A 24,395-nucleotide genomic window follows, 5' to 3' on the forward strand; every position below is an offset into this window, starting at 1 on the left:
GGGGCAAGACAAGAACGAGGTTGAGCCGTTAAAGGGACCGTCCCCACCAACGAATAAAGCGATCGAATTATGGAATTTCAAAACCATACGATTCTCCAGGCGCCGCGACCGTTTACACGCGTAGCAAACACGCACCACAGCAGTTTCTGATGCCTGCTCAAAAGCACCGCTTCCATTAATCTCGGCCAGCGGAAGTCGAATCGACGGACATTTTCTAAGGCTTGATTTGTACAGCCCCTTCAAATTAAACGGAAATAGCATGTCTGCGCCAGCTATTCCTAACGTCAGACCATGCGGGGCGCGTTCCAAGCACAAAGACACCCCACGATTACAACTGCGTTAAGATTAAAAAGTGAAACGAACAGTGAATGGTGCGCAAAGTTAAAGCGTGGTGAAATGAAAGTACAACGATCTTCCCTGAACTAGGGCCGCGAACGTTTCAAATCCCCCCTTTTCGATGGTTGAATTGGAGATCTCCTACCCGCTTTGAAGGCAGCACAAACGTGAATGGCTCACCATCAAATGTGGGTGGTGTTTTTTTCAATTTGACGAATAAGAGACCGCGACGTCTAGGAAAGCAAGCGAGACAAACGGCCCGCCCAGACTCTCTCCATTGAAGAAGAGGTACGGTCACGGCACACCATCCAAGGAAGACATTTCATCATGTCGGCCAAACTTTGCAAGCTTTTTGTGGGAGGACTGAACGTGGAGACGACAAACGATGGCCTCCGCAGTTATTTTGAGCAGTACGGCACGCTCAGCGACTGCGTGGTGGTCATGAACCAGCAGCTGGGACGGTCCCGCTGTTTCGGCTTCATAACCTATTCAACGCCGGAGGAGGCCGACGCAGCAATGGCGGCTAAGCCACATGTCGTTGAAGGCAACAACGTGGAACTGAAAAGGGCCATTGCGAGGGAGGACGCCAACAACCCCGACATAAACGCTAATGTTAAGAAGATTTTCGTCGGCGGTGTGAAAGACCACATCGAAGCGGAAAACTTGACCAATTACTTCTCCCAGTTCGGCGTGGTGGAGAAAGCCGAGATTATATCTGACAAACAGACCGGCAAGAAGAGAGGCTTCGGCTTTGTCTTCTTCGAGGACACGGACTCTGCCACCAAAGCGGTGCTGACTAAATTCCACACCATCGAAGGAAACAAGGTGGAGGTGAAGAAGGCTCTGACCAAGCAGGAGATGTCCAACAGTGTCAGGGGAGGAAGAGGTCGAGGAAGAGGGATGCCAGTCTATGGTGGCGGAAGAGGAGGTGGCGGATACGGGGGTGGTGGCTACGGGGGCGGCGGTTACGGCGGTGGCTACGGCGGCGGCAATTACGGAGGTGGCTATGGATATGGCGGCGGATACAACAACGGGGGAGGTGGAGGATACGGAGGTTACGGAGGATACGACGACTACGACAACCAGGCTGGGGGTGGATACGTTAATGGAGACTTCGGGGAGGGGTATGGACAGCAACACTCCAGCTATGGGCCGATGAAAGGGGGCAACTATTCCTTCAGGAGCGGCGGTCCTTACAGCAGAGGAGGCGGCGGTGGCGGCTACAGCCGGGGTGGCGGATTTGGCGGTGGTTATTAGTTGTAACCCTCGACATTTGAAATAGTACGGGGGACGGAGCCAAACGTGGCCCCGGCGAACTTGAATCTACACGTATAAATCACAAGCCCTGGTGGGGGTGAGGGGTCGGGAGAAGCGCCCATCACCCACGCCGTATGGCCGAATGAATGAAACTGTCCACAAGACCCCAGCTGTTCCGACCCGGACCCCCACCTGTCCTCTTATTCCACACATGGACTTTACTACTAAGATTTGTGAATTATTGAACTATTGTATTTTTTTTTAATGTTGGAAAGACATGTTATGAACCATTTCTAAAACCGATATTACATTAGTCACTGCTTAATTTGTCTTGCAAACCAGTCAAGTGTGTTATTTTTTTGCATCATAAACTCAGGGTTTTAAGTGAAGTTGGTGGCAGTGTCGGGGAGCATGGGACTCGATTGCTTGAGTTTCTTGATCCTGAATACTTTCTTTCCTGAAAAGGTATTTCCCTTGACCACCGTCAAGGATGTTTTGTTAACTGTAAAACTGCTTTTTCCACTTTTTTTCTGTCCCAACACAGGATTTTGTTTAGATTAAAACTATTTGAAATCAATGTTCAGTTCACCCCTATGTTTTATTAAAGTTTTTAATGTTTCTAAAATCAACCGATTTCCGTCTCTCTGCCCATTACTGCATTGCGTTCTAAACATTTCCACAAGGAGTCAGTATCGCCTCACTGCTGCCCTTCCGCCATTTTATCAAGGAAGGGATTTATAGGAAGTCGAAGGATCTGATTGGAGCTAGCATTGGCAGCTAGACCCAAAGTGTGAACCCCTGCTTTAAGTTACTACAAAAATGCACGGATCTTAGTAAGGGAAGGAATTAAATATCGACTCCTGGTATAGCAGGAGAAGTCAAAACAGTGAAACCCAGCTGCTTGATATATCCACATGGTTCAGAAATTTCAATGTAAACCATTTGGCACGCAGGTTTCCCTAACCACGCTGGCTTAATAATGGACAGTCAAGGAATCAGTGAGCCAACTGTTTTATTTTTTTTAATGCTTGTCAAATCTTATGGTGGCAATTGGACAGTTTCTCTCCTTGAAGCTATTTCGCCACATCTGAGCAGCTTCTTAAGTCTGTCTGTGGGGAGTGCTGGGTTTGATCCAAGTTGAAAGGGTTTGTCATGCTAATGAGCGAGTAGTTGTGTCGCCCTTGTTCATTCTCAGTCATTAACATAACAAACCCTTTCAGCTTTGACCAAAACTCCACCCTGAGCCCAAGAGAAACTCCCCAAAGCCTGTCAGCGCTGAAGAAGCCTCTATGATGAGAGGGAAAACATATTCAAGGAGAGGAACTAAGCCCAGTTGCCATGATAACAGTTGACAATGATTGACCGTGACCTGGATGACTGAGTGCCTTCACAGATACTACCATTATTTTATTTTTCCAGAGATTGAAGACAGGCTGATAAATTGGGATAGTTAAACTGTGAATCATGCAATAGATTCTTTGTTGTCACCTTAGATTGAGACTGCAGTTAAAATGAGTCCTCAGCATATACATGTCTTTCTAGACAAAAAGACAACCAAAAACATTCATTTATTCAATATCTATACTGTTTATCTTGCCGTTTATCAGGGTCACAGTGGGACTGGGGCTTATCCCAGCTGTCATTGGTCTCAACCTGTCAAGGTACTCATCCATCATATTTATTTCAGTGCCAGAGATGGTAAGCCTTACAAACAAATCTCACTATTATTTGTCAGTGCTACAAAGTTGAATCTGAAATGAAAATGAATCAAGTTCACCAAGTGATGCATCCGGGGTTTTTAGGTGCCAGCAACCTTCCTGCTGTGCTTTACCCTCCTCTTCCTACAATCCCTCTATTTACTTTTTGTTTTGGAGATCAAATGTATCGATCTCTTATGTCTGCCATGTTTTACTTTGTCAGTTCTGATATTAGGGACAGTACGGAATAATTTCTGATGATATGTTTGCTGTATGTTGGATCCCAGATTAAAGCTGTGGTGTTTATGTCTTTACTGCCATTCCTAAAAAAATAAAAATAAAAAAAGCGATGGGGAGAAGGCGCAAGAGCATCTTTTGCCGCTCTTCAGATCTCTGCTAGGATTTCGAACATGACTGGCTACTTATGTAGTTTTCTGTAATTTAGAGGCAGAGTGACTCGTCTTGGTTATAAACGATCTGTGTGGCCGCTCAGCCCCGCACTCATGCCTGCTGTGGTGCCTGACTTCGTGAGGATGGACGATGTGTCGCTGGGGTAAGTTAACTCAGCGGTAGGGATAATTACTAAGACTGCATTCACGTTGATTCTACGTCTGTTGGACAGTTTCTATCCCAAGTTGATCCCAAAGCCGTAGACATCACCGCTTACGCTCAGAAAGCTTTCTCCCAGCCCACGACTTCAAGCTAGCTTTGTTGATTAGCTTTGGTAAGTTAGCTAGCATCGTTGGGTTCCCAGCTGATTTACTTACGTTGCTGACTTCCCTCAAGTTAACCTGTCGACATCTAGAACATATTGTCGACCGCATACTTTTGAACAGAGAGCTTAATATCGGTGTAGCCCTGAAATTGCTTCTTTTTTTTAAGCAACGAGATAATCTATGATATACGCGAATACTCGATAGCGTCCACAAACGTACATTAGCATCAAAGTGAAATCTCGAGCTGAAGTAGAGCTAAACTTAAAGCACGGGTAAATGCAAAGAACTTTTCATCATTTATTTTTTTTTAATCGACGTGCCGCAAGGATCTGTGCTCTTCCACGTAAAAGCATTTGACTTGTCCTTACGTTATAACTTTATTGTTTCTAAATATTTGACCAATATTGCAGTAATCCCTTGAAACAAATGTATTTTATTATCATTCACTACTTAAGTCTCTATTGACCCCTCACAGGATTTCAGTACAATCTCTGAAATACGGCCGGGATCTACAAAAAGTGTTTTGACACCAATAATACCAAATCAACAGGTTCAGATGTATAAAGATGATGAGCCAAAGGGTTGTTGATATTTGAAAATTAGAATGCACGGAGTTGGTTTTCCAAATGTAAATTATCCATATTTAAATGCTTGACAACTGCTGTCAGAACTGTGGTGGCAGTGACGCTGTATGAAGGTAAATCTAAGGGGGAAATGGTAATGCATAAAAAAAACAAAACAACACCAACAAAATTTTAAATAAATGTCTTAACTGACTCTAGGGGTTTGAATGCACTGTTATGCATCACATTTAAAATGTATAAAACATATTCTAAGATATAGGTAGAATTAACCATTTATTTTTTTGTTATTTTGGAGGTCATAACTGCCAAGCCTAAATTTTAAGCTGAAGTTCATCAGATATTTTTTTTGTTAATTATTCTCCTACTGTTTTTTTATTATTTACACATCTTTGTATTTTTTTTATGAATCTTTTATGTAAGTGTGATCCGCTTTAATCATATTGGTTGATTTAAAAAATAGATAAATAAAAAGCAGGATAAATGCGAATGGAATTAGTTCTTAGTTGTCACAGCCAAAATTTCAAAACAAAATTCAATGACTTTCACTTTTGCAGAATGGTTACTCTCTTATGGTGTCCCATAGAGGTCAACCATAACATCTAACATGCTCATTATGTCTAACCAGTCCGGTGACTCCACCACATCCAAACGACACCACTGAGTCAGCAGAGGACATGGTGAATGGAGGGATGCACACCTACACCAAGACACACATAAGGAAAGCTTTCCAGCTGATGAATGACCTGAGGAGGTGTGCTGCACGTTCTCGTCTTCATGCTGACATGTCACGGAAAACATGGATTTAGTAAACTGGAGTCATCTTTTCAAGAACAATTTGAATTTTCATAACATTAATCATTCTTGGTTGTTTTGGCTTATCCATAATTTCTGCCTGAATTTCAATAATGAACAAATCTGTCAGAGAGTACTGGTAATCAGCTCAATCAGATAAAATGGTAGCAAAACCCTTGTGCTTTCATTGCATGCCCACAGTTTCTTGAGAATCTACAAAAGGAAACCTTTGTGGGAGAAGTATGAGATTTTAGTGTTTGCTGTATGGAGGCTTCTCCGAACCAGAGGTCAGTGTAGCCAGCAGACGTGTTGCATTTCAAGTCTTTTCTGACAGTGCTTCCTCGGTCACACTGCTTTATATGATACCGTACATGCTAGAGCCGGCTGGTATCTCAATATTCCCACGCCCCATTTTTAACTTCAGGTCAAGAAGTTTTCTTATTAGTGCCACAAAGGGTAAAATATGCTATTCGAGCACCATGGAGAGAACAAGCCAATCAAAAAACAAAAAAGTTATATTACAGTAATTATGGGTTATTACAAGCTATTTCTTTAAAGCATTTCCCACTATTATTTTTTTTGAAGTTCTTTGTGATTCTCTGTAGTTCATAATGTCTGCCATAGTATAGATACTACTTTGATATAGACCACAAACTTGATATAATAAAAGTAAATTGTTTGTAAAAATAATCATGAAACATTATCACAAAGAGCAAATAGCAATAGACAATAGCAAATGTACTGTCTGTAACAGATATCAAATATCTGTGTTCTCATACAGCGATGTGTATATATATATAACCTTACGGATGCATTTAGGACATCACATTTTTGATTGACCACCTAGATGCCGGGAGGTCAATGATCAGAGCTCCACACAATGACAGAACTTAAGAGTCATGAACCTCCCCGTTATATTAAAGCTAAGAAGTCAATATGAATATCAAGCAGGTATTTGCAGTAATCGCATAAAATGGCATTAAGGATTTGGATTTTTTTTCCAGTGTCCCCATGCACTTTTTTTTCAGACAATTTATCTAAAATTATGAAGGCAACATGTTATATTAGCTTTATAATACTTTTTCTGTCTCCCATCATCATTCAGTAAAAAAATGCTGTGTGATGTCCAGCTCGTGGCAGGAAGTGTCGAGGTACCAGCTCACAGGGTGGTCTTGGCCTCCTGCAGCCCTTACTTCTGGGCCATGTTCACAGGTGAACTCATGTTGTCCTTTGCTTGTTACATACAAGTTATTCACATATAGTGTGTATGTGCTTTGGGATTTTGATGGTGTGTGTGTTTTTTTTATTTTTTTTATTTTGCAGGTGAAATGAGTGAAAGCAAGGCTCATCAGGTGGTAATCAGAGAGGTGGACGGACACACGCTAAGAAAACTTGTCGATTACATCTATACAGCCGAGATAGAGGTCACAGAGGACAACGTACAGGTGAGGTTGTCTTTAGTACTTAAGAAAGTAGAAGTCGGAGTGGAAAAAGTACTTTATGTTGTCATTTTGTTTTGTTTGTTTATAGTGGCCTTTGTGGTACTTTACTGATGTCTTAGAAGGATTTCAGCAGGCTCATCTTATCTCACATTCCCTTGTATTCAGATTTTTTCTATACTCTATAGTTCTTTTAACTCTTTTTACCTGTTGTTCATTTTAAGGATTTATGTTTTTATAAAGAAAACTGGGAGTTTACTTGAGTGTAGCATTTCAAATCAGTAAATTAGATTTCTGTCAAATGTTTCTGTTCCCACTGTTTAATCCAAAATAGCGTTTTCCTCTGAATAATATATGTAGGTTTGCAGGTCACAAAACCACTAATTAAAATTATTTAGTCCTGTTTGAGCCTTTTTTAAAACAAATCTTAGTGAAGTTTAGTTAACAATCATAATAATAATAAAAAATCAATTATTAAAAGTTAATGTCCAAAAAATATGATTGACAAAGAGCCAACAATATTTAAAATTTACATGAATTTTGTAAGTACAGGCTACATGAAATGTTCATGCAGCAGCTCCAATGTAAAATGAGCTTGTTAAAAGATTGTCAATGTGGCATGGACTGTAAAAAAAAAAAAAAAAAAAAAAAAAAAAGAGAAGAAAACAACATATAATATTTAAATTCTACGTCCTAGGCAGAATTAGAAATAAAGGGACGGCATGATTACTCAATTTACTGTCTGATGATTTTAAAGATGCCATTCTTTTTACCCAAGTTTTTTTTTTTTTTTTTAAACGCATTCACTTGTCATTCATCCTGACTTAATTTTCAGACTGGTCAGAACAAACCCACTTAAGAACCAAATATTTGCCACAAGAAATAGAGGGCCTGGAAATGCTTGGGAGTGCAGCTATGCCATGAAAGGACAGGTTAGGGGTCTTGTTTATAATCATGGCATTGACTCCTGGTAGCTGCATGGCTTCGAGACATGGTTGAATAAACGGTTGATGTTGCAGCCTGGATGCTTCCTCTGATTATTAGGAGAGGAAGTGTACATGGAGAGAGACAGGAAATCCTCCCACTGTTAGCAGTGTGCCTATCTGATTGGCCAGCTTATGAATGTGTAATGTGTTTTTAAACTAGTATCTTGTGTGGTTACTTACTCATTTTTGGTTTCATGCTCTGATAATGAAATTTAAACCCCATGTGCTGCGTTAAGTGTTTTTATTGACTCTTGGATGCAAGTGATTTGTGGTTTAAGAATTGTTTGGATGTTATGCTTTGCTGCTTGCATAAAATTAAGAAGGGCCTGACACTGAGTTGGCAGGAAAGGTGGTCATGGTGCCAAGCTATAGTCTGTTAACAGGACAACCAAAAACAGAAAAGAAGCTCATTTAAAACACTGATGCTGTTGATGTTACAAGTCGTATGTCTGCTGCAGTGTAAATTTACAGGCCGGTTCTTGTTTGTTTCATTGTTAAGACAGATTATTTGGGAGATGAAGTGATTTAAACTGATTTCAGCTTATGTTCATTTCAACCTTTTCAGCGTCTGTAATTGTGGCATAAAGTTGATAACATCTGAGGAAAACCACACTAAACTACTACTAGTACTGCTTTCAAAATCCAATTCCTCGAGTTGCAGGAATGTTTTCAGATTCATGTTTGTGGTGGTGAATGACATTTTTCTGTAAACACAGAAATCAAGTGTCAGTGGTGTTACAGAACACGGGCATTATAAATATTGAATACTTGTAAAAGCGTTCTAATGGTTTTAGATGCTTTTGTAAGTATTTAGATATGTATACAGATTTTCGTTAACTATCAAATACTGTTGTGCTTTATTGATGATAATGGCTATTGCATTTTAGTCATGAATGAGAAGCTCAAGGTGTCTGATTCCGAAACCATAAGGTCACACACACTATAGTACCCATTGCAAATGTTCTTCAACCGGGGGCCACATTACAAAGTCGTTCAGGAAAAGCTGTAGTATAATTGTGTCAGGCCAGAATTTGAACCATGCACTAGTCAAGTTGTTTGTTACAGAAATACACCGTAATACAGAGAGAATGGATAATGTAATGCGTCCACATGCAAGCCTGTGTCAGCCAGTCTTCGCCTAAATTCATTCCTCTGCTTACTACGGTATGTATCTTGGCCTGAGGGGTTTGAAATGCTTTTGTTCTTTGTTTGTTGCATTATTGGCATTCATATCTCACAGACAATGGGTGAGAGAAAAGAATAGAGACAGGGTGAAGACAGTCAGTGGAAGATTACATTAAAAATACTTTGGATTGTTTACATTGGGTATAACGTTTTTTTTTTTTTTTTAAGCTCTAAGGGCTTAAGGAAGTATCCAAAATACAAACAAAAAATTCTGTCATCCATATTTCAAGGAATGCTCTTGAATATTATTACTGTATTGGTAAAAGCAACACTTCTGTCATCTATCTTTCAAAGAAATTAGATTAAATCTTGGGAAGTTTGATAAAATTGTAAATCTAGATAAGACAAGCATTACTATAAGAGAATACAAACTGTGCCTGTTCTAAATCTTAATTAAAAAAAAAAAAAAAACTACAACTTAATTCTGAGCCAAACAAGTAAGTCTCCCAGGTGGACTGATAATGCTTATCTACAACCAACAATGAGGGTTGAATGAAATCATGTGGTATTAACTCACACATTCATAGATACTGATGTGTTTTGCCCAGAATTTCATTTTGTAAATCATGCATCTTGGTTGTTTTGCATACAGTGTCTGTGTGTGTACAAGTTTACATTATGATGATGATATGAGCTCCCTGCTCAATATAATCTGGAACTGCCTCGCCCATCTCCAGCGAGAGTTAATTTTTATGCTTGTCTCCTGGGTTGTGATCCTGGACAAATCCTGTCTATTTTAACTGGTATTAGTAGACAGAAGGTGAATGGGGTACTGTGCAAAGGGGCGACGGTCACACCACACAATTTTGAGGATGAGTAAATGCAGAGTTCAAGAGGCAGACAGAGACTGTCAAATTGATCCGAATTAGTGAAAGTGGTGTGACCTCTCAAAGAGCAACATTGTCATCATTGTTAGCATCACCCAGTCAACATTGCACTTGCCAAATTCACAGTTTCCTGTTGTTCTGATGGCTTCCAACTTAGTTTGGGGTTTAAAAGAATCACAATCCCGCCTTTGATTTAACTGATTTAACCCCTTAAAGATCTAGCAGGGTGCAACAGGGAAGGATTATTAACCACGGGTTTAGAAACCAATGAAATTATACAGTTCCTTTTTTGGAATTTCTCCTTTGAGGAGGATCATCGATTCTTTCACAGTTATAGTTTACCCCAAAATATTAATTCCCTCACTGATAACCTACCATCATTCCAGGAGAAGCTCATTTGATTTTAATTCAACAAAACTCTCGATATTTTCACACCTAATGTCTCTGAAGGTCATGGCATATGATGTTGATGTGGGGGGAAAAAAGGATAAGACAAACCTACTCTTTGCAGGTTCTGCTGCCAGCAGCAAGTCTCCTCCAACTTATGGATGTTCGCCAGGTTTGTTGTGAGTTCCTGCAGTCTCAGCTTCATCCCACCAACTGTCTGGGCATCAGAGCCTTCGCTGACTTGCATACATGTACACAACTTCTCAATCAGGCCCACACATATGCCGGTAAGCTATCTGCCACTCTCAACCATATACTTTTGAGTCACCTGCCCCTCAGTTAATGCTCCAGGATAAGTGGTGGTACTTTTCTGTAATATATTTCTACCTGTTGTGGAAAAAATGATTAAACAAGTAAAAGTTCAGAAACTTTGAAAAGATCATGAATCAGGAATATTGATATATTAGGCCAAATACTTCTTATTATAGCACTGTAAAAACAGTTGCACATGAAAAAATTTCAGCCTGGACTATGTTGCAGGACTTTAAAACCATATATGTGTGCATTGTTAATATTGCAATTCGTCTTGTTCTCTCAGAGCAGCATTTTGCTGATGTGGTACAGGGAGAGGAGTTTCTGGGACTGTCTCTGCAGCAGGTGTGCAACCTAATCTCCAGCGACAAACTCACTGTGTCCACAGAGGAGAAGGTGAGACACAGCTCTTACATAAATATTTTGCTTTTGGGTCAAAATCTGTGGGAGACTTATTTTCATACTGTTATTTCCATCTTCCTCAGCTTAGTACTGCTGTCGTTTTTAAACCAAATCAAAATAAATTGCACCTTAACCATAACTTACTCAGCATAACTTGTTTTCTGTGACAAATTATTTATGATTTTTTGTACTTTTGCACCGTGGGGCTTAGAGTAACACTATTTCAATGCTCAGTACGTGTGAATGTATGGCAGTATTGACAATAAAGTTGACTTTGACTATGACTTTGACATCATCAGCTGATGATACCTAGGGATGCTGAATTTTGGCTAATAACCAGGTCCAACAAGAATCAGTGCATTGTTCCTTTTTAATTAGGATAAAGACTTTTTCATCAATCACTTTTGTCTGCCACCACTTTGAATATATTTGAAATACTGACATCTAAAGCTTGTTAAGGATTCTAATCCCTACCTGCTGGTGGTCCACAGATTGCTGGCCAGTTGATCCTAATAATTCCTCTGCATAACCTTGAAATTAAAAATAACTCCTGTGTGGAATGAGAAACCTATTTTCATAATCCATCTACAACATTCACCACTGTTTAACCGTTTCCTTTGAGATCTTCATTAAATGAAAAGCTCTATCTCAAAAACAAAAACAATGTTACATCGTTGTAACAGCCTATACTAGTTCAAATTCCCAACTAATTGGTGTGTTTCACAATTTCACACCTTGAGAATGTGCCAAGAGTTTTTCCAAATACAAAAATTAAACACAAGTAACCCCTGTTATTAGTGGTCCTAGTTTTACTGTACATTTTCACTAAATCCTAAGATAAATTAAGCTTGTGTTTTTTTTTTTTGTTTTTTTTTTAATCGAGATTAGAAACCCGCATCTCTTGAAGCTTGAATAGGTTTCTTAAGTGGTCTTTCTTCATGGATTATGCTTTTGTCTTTAAGAGAGACTCTTTATTTGCAAGTGAGGGCACGTGTAAACTGATGAATTTGTAGCAGCAGGTTTTAGAGAAGCCTCGACATCACTACCAAACCCTGTTTTTGGTTAGAACAGGGTGTTGGTCAAAGGTATCTCCTTTCTCTCATGCAGATGTCCTCCTTCAAGCGCAGTATCAACAATCTGTGCAGTGTTTTAATGCGTAAGGATACTATTTGACAGCTTAGGCTCTGCCGTTGTCTGAGAGGAAGAAGGTCGTATATTAGGGAGGAGCTTAATCCAGCTCTGATTAATTCACTGTTTCCCTTATCAAGTAAGTGATGCTAATAACTTTCTCATTCCAAATGAGAGTGCGTGAATAGATAAAAATTGTTTAATTTGTTTTCATAAAGCAGATTCTATCCGCAAAAATTATCTGAGCGATTTTTATTCTATTACTTTATTTATTTCCATTGACCAATCATTTAAAATGGGGCAGGGGGAACAGAACAACTCTCTGTAATGTAGTTGCAGGAGTAATGGATTTTTAGCGCCCCCCGTTTATACACCTGACGGAGGCTCTAATGTGTTTGTCTCTACATTCTGTGAGATTAATATTATTTAATCCCACATCAGATTGACACCAAACATTGTTTCAAACAAAGTAATTAATGAGAACAGTTTGAAAAGTTTGTGAAACTGTGAAAATTAGATTATTTTACTGGTCTTTCTTCTCATAGATTGTGAGTTCCTTCATCTGTTGTAGCTTGTTATGTCACAGCTGCCTTACAACGTTCTCCATTCCCTCTCCAGGTGTTTGAGGCCATGATAGCTTGGATAAAGTATGACAAGCCAACTCGTCTGGAGCACATGCCCAAATTGATGGAGCATGTAAGACTCCCACTACTATCCAGAGACTACCTGGTACAGGTAAAAAAATATAAAAAAAAAAAAAATACAATATTACATAAAAAATGAACCCTGTCTGAAAAGTGTTTTTGTTTCAGATCGTGGAGGAAGAAGCCTTGATAAAGAACAACAACACCTGCAAAGACTTTCTTATAGAAGCTATGAAGTATCACCTAATGCCTGCTGACCAGCGGCACCTTATCAAGACAGACAGAACCCGGCCACGAACGCCAATCAGCATCCCAAAGGTCCATAAACACATACACGTTCTTTTACGTACACTTTTCCCAGACTTTTCAAATAAATCCTCTGCACGAACTCTTTTGTCAATCAAAACTGCTTTGATTCATTGGCAAACCCGTGTGTCACAGGTGATGCTAGTGGTGGGAGGTCAGGCTCCTAAAGCCATCCGTAGTGTGGAGTGTTATGACTTCCAGGAAGATCGATGGTACCAAGTGGCTGACCTTCCTTCAAGACGTTGTCGGGCAGGTTAGTTTGATCTGTTAGTTAATCTGTTCCATTTTAGACTGGTTGGTCAATGAGCATGGATGTGAATGAGTCAAGATTCCAGAAGTTAATATTAGTTATATTAAATTATTAACTGAAATAAGGAAAGGGTGCAGGAGCTGCAAAGAGGAGTTTACTTATAGATAGGAGAAGCAATGTGAATCAGAGAGTGAATGGTTGTTTGTCTCTATATATGGCCCTGGGAATCGTCTGGCGACCGGTCCAGGGCCTTCCTCTCGCCCAATGACAGCTGGAATAGGCTCCATTGTCCCGTTGATCCTAAGTGCAGGATAAGCAGAAGATAATAGATGTCTGTTATCTACTGGAGAAGAGACATTTCCGAATAGTTACATACCCAGTGTTTTTTCAAAAACACATTTCAAATAGCATCACTCTGAATTAATTTTTAAGGGACTACATTTCGGTATGTTGAAAACCAGTAGTGCTCTGATCCCTCAAAAGTACCCCAATATCTTGAGCTATGCTGTTACTGTGTATAGTGGCAAAAATTTCATGTCTGGATGAAGACAGTAAGGTCACGTCAAAATGTGTCATCGATCATTTCTGAAAAAAATCATTAGAACCTCCTCCAGCCCCCTTTGCAATGTTGTACAGTTATTTTTCCTCCACAAGCCCATATTAAAACAGCTGTTTCAGTTTTTCATTTGCTGATAACCTTCATCATACATTGCCCTGTTTTGTCAGCAGTTTCAGCATTATAGTTTTGATTCTCAACCCTCACGTATGCATTCAGAGAATGCTGCATAGTTTCCTGTCTTGGATATCTTTGGATTTTTTTATTTTTAAATCCAATAGTCCCCCTTTTACCTTAAAAGCAGATGTCATCTCCTGACAACCTCACCCCTATGAATGACCTAGTCAGTAGTACACAGAGTAGATATCTCTGCAGTAAAGCTGTTTCTTCTTTCCTCCTGCACATTCCTGTAGGTGTTGTTTCCATGGCGGGCCGAGTATTTGCAGTTGGAGGTTTCAACAGTTCATTGCGGGAGAGAACGGTGGATGTGTACGAAGGCGCCCGGGATCAGTGGTGCGCAGTGGCGAGTATGCAGGAAAGACGCAGCACACTGGGAGCTGCTGTGCTAGGCGATTTGTTGTACGCTGTGGGAGGCTTTAATGGAAGCATAGGTATATGTGAACACACACTTAACTATTTCTTAAACACCTGTTGTCAGTGAAGTATAGCGGTCATTTGTTGATGATAAGCATTTTCTATATTTATAACAAGGATTTTTTTTTGTCTCATTGAAGCTCAGGGTTATTATTTTTAAAATTCATTTTAACTTTGATGGATTTTGAGATATGAGAACACTTTGTGGTAACCAGGGATCGAGGTTCTTGGCTAAAGGAGGAAAGCCTTTGGTAAATTTGTGAGCCGAATATCATCTGTTGATGTAGTAGTTCAGAGTATTTTTTTCTGAGGGAACAATTTGTCAGAGCTCCTGACTGTTATTTTTCTTTTCTCTTCCTTCACCTCTAAATATACATTTTCTGTGATGGTCCAGCCCTGTATTTGTTTATTGCTTGTGTCCTCCTCTGCACTGTGTCACTCCTGCAGGTCTATCTACAGTGGAAGCCTACAATCACAAAAACAACGAATGGATCTATGTAGCTTCCATGAACACCCGCCGCAGCAGTGTGGGTGTAGGGGTAGTTGATGGTTGGTCCTCAGAGTTTTATCAAATATTTATTTCCTTTTTTTTAAAGTTTTTAAAGCTCTGTTATGATAATCACACTGACGTATGCTTTTGTGACAACTTTGCAGGGAAGCTTTATGCAGTAGGAGGTTATGATGGAGCGTCTCGTCAGTGTCTCAGCACAGTCGAAGAATATGACCCTGTCACAGATCAGTGGTGTTATGTAGCAGACATGAGCACACGGCGTAGTGGTGCAGGTACACACACATACACACACACGTACATACCGTACATAAGTGTGTGTCTGTATGTATATGTATAGACATAAAACCCACATACTGCATTTTTTTTTACTGTCTTATTTGTTTAAGAGAAACACCATTCGAAATTTGGTAAAACATTACTTTGAGTTCGCAAAAATTTGAAAAAAAATTCCTGAAACAAAATTTCAGGTCATTTGTAAAATTAAAAAAAGAACATGATGAAAAAGGGCCTATTGTGGTGATGGTTTTATGCTTTTTATACCTTCAGAAAATAATCTCAACTGTGTGAGTGTAATATTTGTATTATTCAATTCAGATTGGGGATTTACATAACCATTTGATCAAAAAATGTCTTAGCAAAAATAGTGCAGGCACATTTTGTTTTCATCTCAATTCTGCTCTTTATGCCACTTATGCTTTTCCCAATTCTATTTTGTAATTACCCTTCGGGTAATTGATGTACTACATAATTTAATTTTAGGAAACCACACAGTACATGCTTTCAATTGTTGCAAATGCATGTTATTTCCCTGTGGAAAACCATTACCACCTGGTGGTGCAAGTCTTAACTGCACAGAACTACAGATCTGAACCAGGCTCTCAGTTAGTCTGTATATCATCAGTACTGATCCTATCCTTTATTAAATGTAGAAATCATTAAAACCCTTCATACAACCTTAAGCCACCATTCTGCTGAACAGTGCAAGTGATTTAAATGTACAAATTCAGCAATTAATGTTACAACACTACAATACAATGCTTTTTGTATTTGTGTTTGAAGGTGTGGGGGTCCTAGGAGGTCAACTGTATGCAGCAGGAGGACATGATGGGCCCCTTGTGAGGAAGAGTGTCGAGGTGTATGACCCACAGAACAACACATGGAGACTGGTCTGTGACATGAATATGTGTCGGCGAAATGCAGGTTAGAAAACACATACTGACTTACACTTAAAAGAGCAGTTCCTGTCACCTGACTTCTTATGCATGTTCTTATGAACACAAACATTGGCAAATGCAAGAAATGTATTAACCCAGTCATTTTTTCAATTTGTATTGTTCTCTTGTTAAGGTGTGTGCGCAATAAATGGCCTGCTCTACGTGATTGGAGGAGACGATGGTTCTTGCAATTTGTCCTCTGTAGAATTCTACAACCCAGCCGCTGACATGTGGAGCCTCATTCCCACCAACATGAGCAACGGACGCAGCTACGCAGGTAAGAACAAAACATGGTGTCACACCAAGAAAGTAACTTTGCATTTTACTGAACACAAATTCCTGCATTGAACCTCCTAATGAAGCGGCCGCTCCCTCTCTGTCAATGCCCTTTTGTCTGTTTTGTCTGTCTCACAATGTTTTTTCCCTCCAGGAGTGGCGGTGATTGACAGGCCTGTATGACCACAGGGCTCCAGCAGCGTCAGCATGGATATCTGGATGTTGATGACCAAATGTAGAAAAGTCTTTGGTCCAAACAGTCCCAATGGAAAAGGTGACACAATCAAGGGTGTTTTCGACTATACCCACTGCCTGATATATATGCACTCTAGGTTTCAATAAGAGGTCGGAAAGACCTTGACCTTTAAGGAAATTATTTGCACTGGATGAAAGGGCAGTAGTTACAGGAGAGATATCTTGTAAGAATTGTACCATGAAGAGACTGCTTAAATGCCAAGCACCTAGCAGGCACTCAGTCTGCAAATTTCTCAATCCGGGATATGTCAGCTTGGAGGGAGATGTAACTGCTTCAAAAGATGAGGTTCACTTTCCTTCCTCCTCTGGCGATCTGACTGAGTACTAAAACACCAGCTTACAAAAATAATTCATCCTATTAACCTTTCAAATCAACCAGCTGCAGAAAAGTTACCAACCTAGCTAGGAAATTCACCGAACCATAGCCCTGCCATGTGATCGGCTGTTGCAGACCTGGAGAAGCGCAGTGCAATTTTTAAAATCATCACACTTCCCTGAGTATCTTGTTTGTATGAACATTAGAAAATCAACGGTGTTGTGGGAAACTGAATCAGACTGTGATCCCGACATTCAGCAGCTGCCAAAACAAAGATCATTTTGGTCCAAGAGAGGCTTGGACCCAGAGTGGTGCCTGTAGAAATTTGCTAATCAAGGATCTTATAAGAGATGTCTGTAAACTGTCTTCAGAGGTTCAGAACCACTGCCTCGATGCAATGCAACATGGCAGGACTGGGTTTATTTGTTGTCTCACTACTGATGCCCCGAATGTGCACTGATGGCCCGATGGCCGGCGCGCCACCACTTAGAAACTGGATCATTGATCAGTTCAGCCGAGGTTTCTCACCAGAACATTTAACATCCCTGCAGAATTGCCAATAATTTCAGCGTTAATTAAAACAAAATGTGGCAATGATTAGCATTATGCTAAAGCAAAATGTTTTTATATGCCAGTGAAAAAATGAGTGGATTATTTGGTCAAATGTGTATAAAATGTGTCAAAATGCACTGTAGAAATTCAACTGTATATAGTGTGAGGAACGATGATACAGGTTGGAGATTTTTTGGACCATGGTTCTATAGTCTGTTAATCAATTCACAGTGTCCTCAACCAAATACAATGTTTTGTATGTTTAGCTGATAAATGAAAGGCTCAACCAACATAGAGATCTGTTGGCATTTAAGTCACCTGATAAAAGCAGGATGTCAGAGACTGCAGGTTCTGATGCTGTATTGATATGTATCTAATATTATCATCTTGTTAGACTTTAAAAATGTTGAAATTCAACCATTTTCAACCATTTTTTTACAATTGCGGTTTTTGTCTCAGATTGTAGACCATGATTGTTTATTGCCAAGAGTAACATGGGAGTCACATTTCCAATTTTAAAAAATAAGATGGTAAGAGAATTTGGCCAAGACAAGTGTTATAAAATGAAGTGTAGAACATTTTTTAATAACTTCCAATTATTAAAATGATGCTGCATTTAAAAGAAAAATTCATCTTTATTTTTGGCACAAAAAAGTAGTTTATTATTTCTTATTGATTTAACTGGAATTGTAGATTTTGCTTGTTTTATTGTAATAAAGACCACATTTTTAACAAGCAAGAATGTGTAGATCCAAACGTTCTATATCACAATTCTCACAGGAGGATAAAAACTCCTTACTAGAGTTAGGATATTTAGTCATAGATACTGTTGGATATCTATCAGCAGACTGCATTAGCCAGCCCTGATATGCAAGCAAGACCTATCTTTGCTCATTTAAAAGGACTTCTGAGGTTCTTACATGTAAATCCTCCACTGGGAATGTGACTCTTGATAACATGTATTATACTTTTAACTTAGCGATAAGCATTATATGCACATACATACATGTATGATTTACATATATGCATATATATATGTGTAGATAATACAGATAATATGTATATTCTACATCAGCAATATACATATCTATATGATATACATAATAATGTATATATATATATATATATATGTGTGTGTGTGTACATACAAGCATACACACATATACATGTGTAAATATATATGTATATTACACATACAAGTATATATATATATATATGTATATACACATATGTATGTATGTACTGTATGTGTGATATATACATATATGTACATATGTGTGTGAAATATATGATATATAGATATGTATTTATATACACATGTATGTATATGTGTATATATATTGCTACATATATAGGTATATATGTATGTGTGTCTATATATACATACATGTGTATATAAAAACATACTTATGTATGTAAGTTTATATGTGTGATATATACATATATATATATTTACGTATCTATATATACACACATATATGTATTTATGCATATATATGTGTGGTTTTATATATATATATATATATATATATATATGTGTGTGTGTGTGTGTGTGTATATATAAATATATGCATCTATATGTGTGTATATATGTATACAAATATACATATGTGTGTGTGATATACATATATGATATATATACATATATATATACGTGTATATATATATAGTTATATATAGTTATATATGTATGTATATATTTATATTTTTAAAGACAGTCTCAGTCTTGCAAAAGAGAAAGACCAGTTTTGTACAGGCAGTTGATGTAGATGATTGAATTTTTTTTCCCAATAGCTGCCAAGTTTTATTTGATTTACAAAGGAGAAGGAAAAAATATCATTTCAAGCTTCAAGCACAATCTGCAACTTTGAACAGCACTGTGATGCATATGTGTGTGTGTGTGTGCGCGCGCGTGTGTGTGTGTTTGTATATTTTGGTATCACAATGAAAACCATTACCCTATTGAATGGGGCAATGATTTTCTTGAAAAAAAAAATCAGGAGAAATCGAAGAGTATCCAATAAGATATACAAGGGCTGAAATGTCTTAACTGGCCGAAGTGGGAGGTCATTCCTGGCTTCTGACCACCTCTTCATGGAGATAGTCAACAGATGCAACTGATGGCTCCAGACCTCGCTGGACATCCCAGTGAGATAATCTCTACATTCCCTAATTTCCTTGTCTTCATATTGTTTGGTATTATTTTTCCAGACTCCATAAAGAGCAGATACTGTAAACTTAATGCTTCTTGATGTTGATATATTGCGGGTCACACTTAATGTTAGAATCCATTTCCACGAAAATCTGCAATGTGAAATTAAAAACCAAATGCCACCTAAATGCATCAATATCATGTGTTTGTTTTTCCATTTTTTAACCATTTAACTGGAGGATGACAGCAGGAGTGAAGATAAGTAGTAGCACAGAGAGGACCTTTGATCTTAACTAGATGCAAAAAGGAATTTCCAGCTATCTAATCTATCTAATTAAAATTGAGAACCATTTAATAATTCATTACAGTAACATCTTTAGAGAGTTCTTGTTGATTAAAAGTGTAATATAAAAGAAATATAATACAATCAATTTATAAGTGGCCCCGAAGTTAACTGAAGTCCGAGTGAGAACCAGCATCCTGGTGAGTAGGATAAACATATGTACACAAATCTACATATATATATATACATACATATTTTACACATACATATATATATATATATACATACATACAGGTACAAATCTATAAACATTTAGATACATTCATATTTATATACATTCACATATACATACATATACATACCTTCAAATATTTATACATACATACCTTAATATGTATAGTTATATGTATATATTTTTATCATATATATTTATACATATACGTCTACAAATACATATGTACATAGATATGTATTCATATACACATTCATATATACATATGTATATACATATATAGAAACATACATATATGAATATATATGTACATATATATGTACATGTATATGTGCATATAATACATAAATGTAAAAAATACATTTATAATACATATGTACATATACATACATTAACATATATATGTATATGTACATACATAAATATGTATATACATACATACACATATATACATTTACATGCGTGCATATACACATATATACACATAAATAAATACATACATATTAATGTATGTATATGTGTGTTTATATGTATTATTTATATTTATATGTGTACATATATACATACAAACATACTTATATACATATATATGCATACATATATACAGACTCAGGTGTATATATATATATATGTATTTATGTATATATATATGTATGTATGCATATATATATGTATATAACAATACATATACACATATACATACATGCATTTAAATACCAAACACATAAAAATACAAATAAACACGTATGTATACATTCACATATGCATCTATGTACATGTGTATATGTGTATGTATTTATGTATTTACATATATATGTATATACATATATGCATATATGTATGTATGTATATTAATAATGTATATTATTAATATTTATGTATATGTGGATATGTGTTTGTTTATATATGTAAATGTTTGTATGTATGTTTTTATATAGGTATATATGTATGTGTAAATACAGATATATATGCATGTATATATGTATGTATGTGAGTATGTAAATATGAATGTGTATGTATGTATTTATGTATGTATGTTAATATGTCTGTGTATATATGTATATATATGTATGTATATGGATGTATATATGTTTGTATGGATGGATATGTATGTATGTATATCTGTATGCATCTACCTGTATATAAATGTATATATAAAAACATTCTCATATATATACATACATTCATACGTACATTCCTACATACATGCACTTGCATATGTGCACATGTATATGTGTATGTATATATTTGTGTATGTTTGCATACACCTATATTTATATATATTTATGTATATATGCATTTGTATGTGTATAACTATGAATGTATGCATATATGTATGTATATATGTGTATATATACTTAGGTATGTACAAATAAGTGTGTATATATATATATGTATGTATGTATGCATGTATATAATTAAAATGAATATGTATATATGTATATGTATATATTTATGTATATATTTTATATGTTTATACATGTAAGTATATATGTATGTATATATATTATGTCTGTACATGCATGCATGTATATACGTGTGTATGTGTTTATATGTTTATGTATGTATGAATGTATATATGTATGTAATGTGTTTGTATGCATGTATGTAAATATGCATGTAAATATATATGAATGAATTAAAGTATTTCTATATGTATGTGTTTACATATATGTATTTATGTAATTGTATATGTATGTGAATGTGAGTAAATATATATGTCTATATGTATACTTTTTATTTGTGTTATTTATGTATTTATTTCATAAATAAGTTTATGCAGGTTTATGCAGGTTTATGCAGGAATACAAGTATGAATGTATTATGTATATATTTTTGAGTATGTATGTTTTTGTATGTATCAATGTGTATACATATGTACATGTATATGTATACACTCGTATGTAAAGTTTGTATACGTGTACATATGTATGTGTGTATGTAGGTATGTATATCTGTATATCTATGTTGTAGTATTTATGTTTGTTTGTATGAACGTAGGTGGATATGTATATATATGTGTAAACATGTATGTATGTATATATGTATGCATGTATGTATATATATGTATGTATGTATGTATTTGTATGTATTTATATATGTATTTGTACCTATATATAGGTTTTCATGTATGACTATATATGTGTATGTATACATGTTAATATGAAACATACATAAACATATATGATATGATTTTGCATATATATATATGTATGTCTGTATGAATTTGCATGCATTTTATGTATTTATACATTTTTATTTGTATATGTATGTATCTATTTATGTACACATATGTATCTACATTGTATAAATATGTATGTATATGTAGGTAGTTATATGTATACTTAGGTATTTATATAGAAGTATGTATATGAATGTTTATCTATATGTATGAATGTATGCATGTATCTATGTACATATGTATATTTATGTATTAAAATATATATTTGTAAGAAGGTACATATGTATGTAGGTATGTATAGTTAAGTATGCTTATAAATGTAATGTATATGTATATGTATGTGTAAAATTATAAATGTATGTGTATATATGGTATTGTATGGATGGATGTGTATGTATGTATGTACGTGAGTATGTATGTATGTATGTGAGTGTGTAAATATGTATGTATGGTAAGTAAGTTTATATGTATATGTATATATATGTAATATATGCTTGTATGTATAGAAGTTGTGTCTATATATGTATGTATATATATGTCATTTTTATTTGTATGTATGTATTTTGTATATGTGTATGTATATGCATGTATATATATGCCTGTGTATATGTGGACATGTATGTATAAATTTTTACATATGTATACATAAATATATGAATATGTGTTTATACATGAAGTTTTTATATACGCATACGTATATATTTATGTATGCATGTATGCATGTATGTGTATATATGTATATACATATATGTATATATATATGTATTTGTATGAGTGTTTGTATTTATGTATGTTTTATACATATACTTAAGTATATGAGTATTTTTGTATGTATGGGTATATGTATGTGTTAGTATATGTATGTATGTATTCTTGTATGTATGCATGTAAATACATTTTATATATGCATGTATTTATGCATTATATAAGTGTGTTTGTATATGCATGTTTATGTATATTTATGTTTGTGTATGTACGTATTATTATGTATGTATTTGTTTTTATACGTGTTTATGTTTGTATGTATGGATATATGTATGTGATACTATATGTATATATGTATACATATGTATATATTTACATATGTATGTATGTGTTTGTATATGCCTGTTTATGTATATTTATATGGTTGTGTATGTACATATTATTATGTATTTATTTGTTTTTGTATATGTATGTGTGTATGTATGTATGTATGTATGTTTGTACAAATGTATAAATATGCATATATATGTATATATATGTGTATGTATGTATGTTACATCTGTATGTTTGTATGTGTACATGTGTATATATTTAAATATGTATGTATGTATGTGTCTATGTATTTACATATTTTGTATTTTATACGAAGGTAAGAATAAAAATTTACATGTATGTTTGTATGTGAGCATTTATATGATTATGCAGGTATCTGTATATATGTATATTTATATATGAATGTATATGTATGTATGTATACATGTATGTGTAAATATGTATTTGTATATATGAATGTATATGTATGAGTGTTGAATGAATTTTTTATGTTCATACATATATTTAAGTATATGAGTATGTTTGTATGTATATATGTAGGTTAGTATATGTATGTATGTATGTATCTATGTATATATATAAATGCAATTCATATATGCATGTATTTATACACTATATATGTGTTTATATATTTGTACATATATGTGTATATACATGTAGGTATTTATGTATGCATACGTATATATGTACGCATGTAAGTATGCATGTATGTAAATATATGTATATGTATATATGAATATAAATGTATGAGTGTTTATATTTTATGTTTATACGTGAATTTCAGTATATGAGTATGTTTGTATGTATATATATATGTGTTAGTATAGGTATGTATGTATCAATGTATCTGCAAATACAATATATATGTGCATATATACATATATATATACATATTTAAATATATATGTATATTTATATGTTTGTGTATGTATGTATTATTATGTATCTATTTGTTTTTATATTCGTGTATGTTTGTATGTATGTAT

General features: G+C 35.8%; 2 protein-coding genes across 2 annotated transcripts; both read left to right on the forward strand.

Moving 5' to 3' along the window:
• The first annotated feature begins 594 nt into the window (after positions 1-594).
• LOC147227899 (heterogeneous nuclear ribonucleoprotein A0-like) lies at positions 595-2,223 on the forward strand. The gene has a single exon (XM_086158014.1). It carries the CDS (start codon positions 664-666, stop codon positions 1,591-1,593), a length of 930 nt encoding a protein of 309 aa, XP_086014140.1. The 5' UTR covers positions 595-663; the 3' UTR covers positions 1,594-2,223.
• Positions 2,224-3,791: 1,568 nt separating this feature from the next.
• klhl3 (kelch-like family member 3) lies at positions 3,792-19,868 on the forward strand. The gene is made up of 15 exons (XM_086158015.1): positions 3,792-3,843; positions 5,216-5,341; positions 6,488-6,594; positions 6,706-6,827; positions 10,331-10,493; positions 10,805-10,914; positions 12,667-12,783; positions 12,861-13,010; positions 13,134-13,251; positions 14,218-14,415; positions 14,846-14,947; positions 15,053-15,181; positions 15,969-16,109; positions 16,257-16,400; positions 16,554-19,868. Exons 1-15 carry the CDS (start codon positions 3,794-3,796, stop codon positions 16,580-16,582), a joined length of 1,806 nt encoding a protein of 601 aa, XP_086014141.1. The 5' UTR covers positions 3,792-3,793; the 3' UTR covers positions 16,583-19,868.
• Positions 19,869-24,395: the final 4,527 nt, after the last annotated feature.

The sequence above is a fragment of the Fistularia commersonii genome, chromosome 13 (genome assembly GCF_037954325.1).
Source record: "Fistularia commersonii isolate RoL2024-O1a breed Wild chromosome 13, RoL_Fcom_v1.0, whole genome shotgun sequence".
Lineage (NCBI taxonomy): Eukaryota > Metazoa > Chordata > Actinopteri > Syngnathiformes > Fistulariidae > Fistularia > Fistularia commersonii.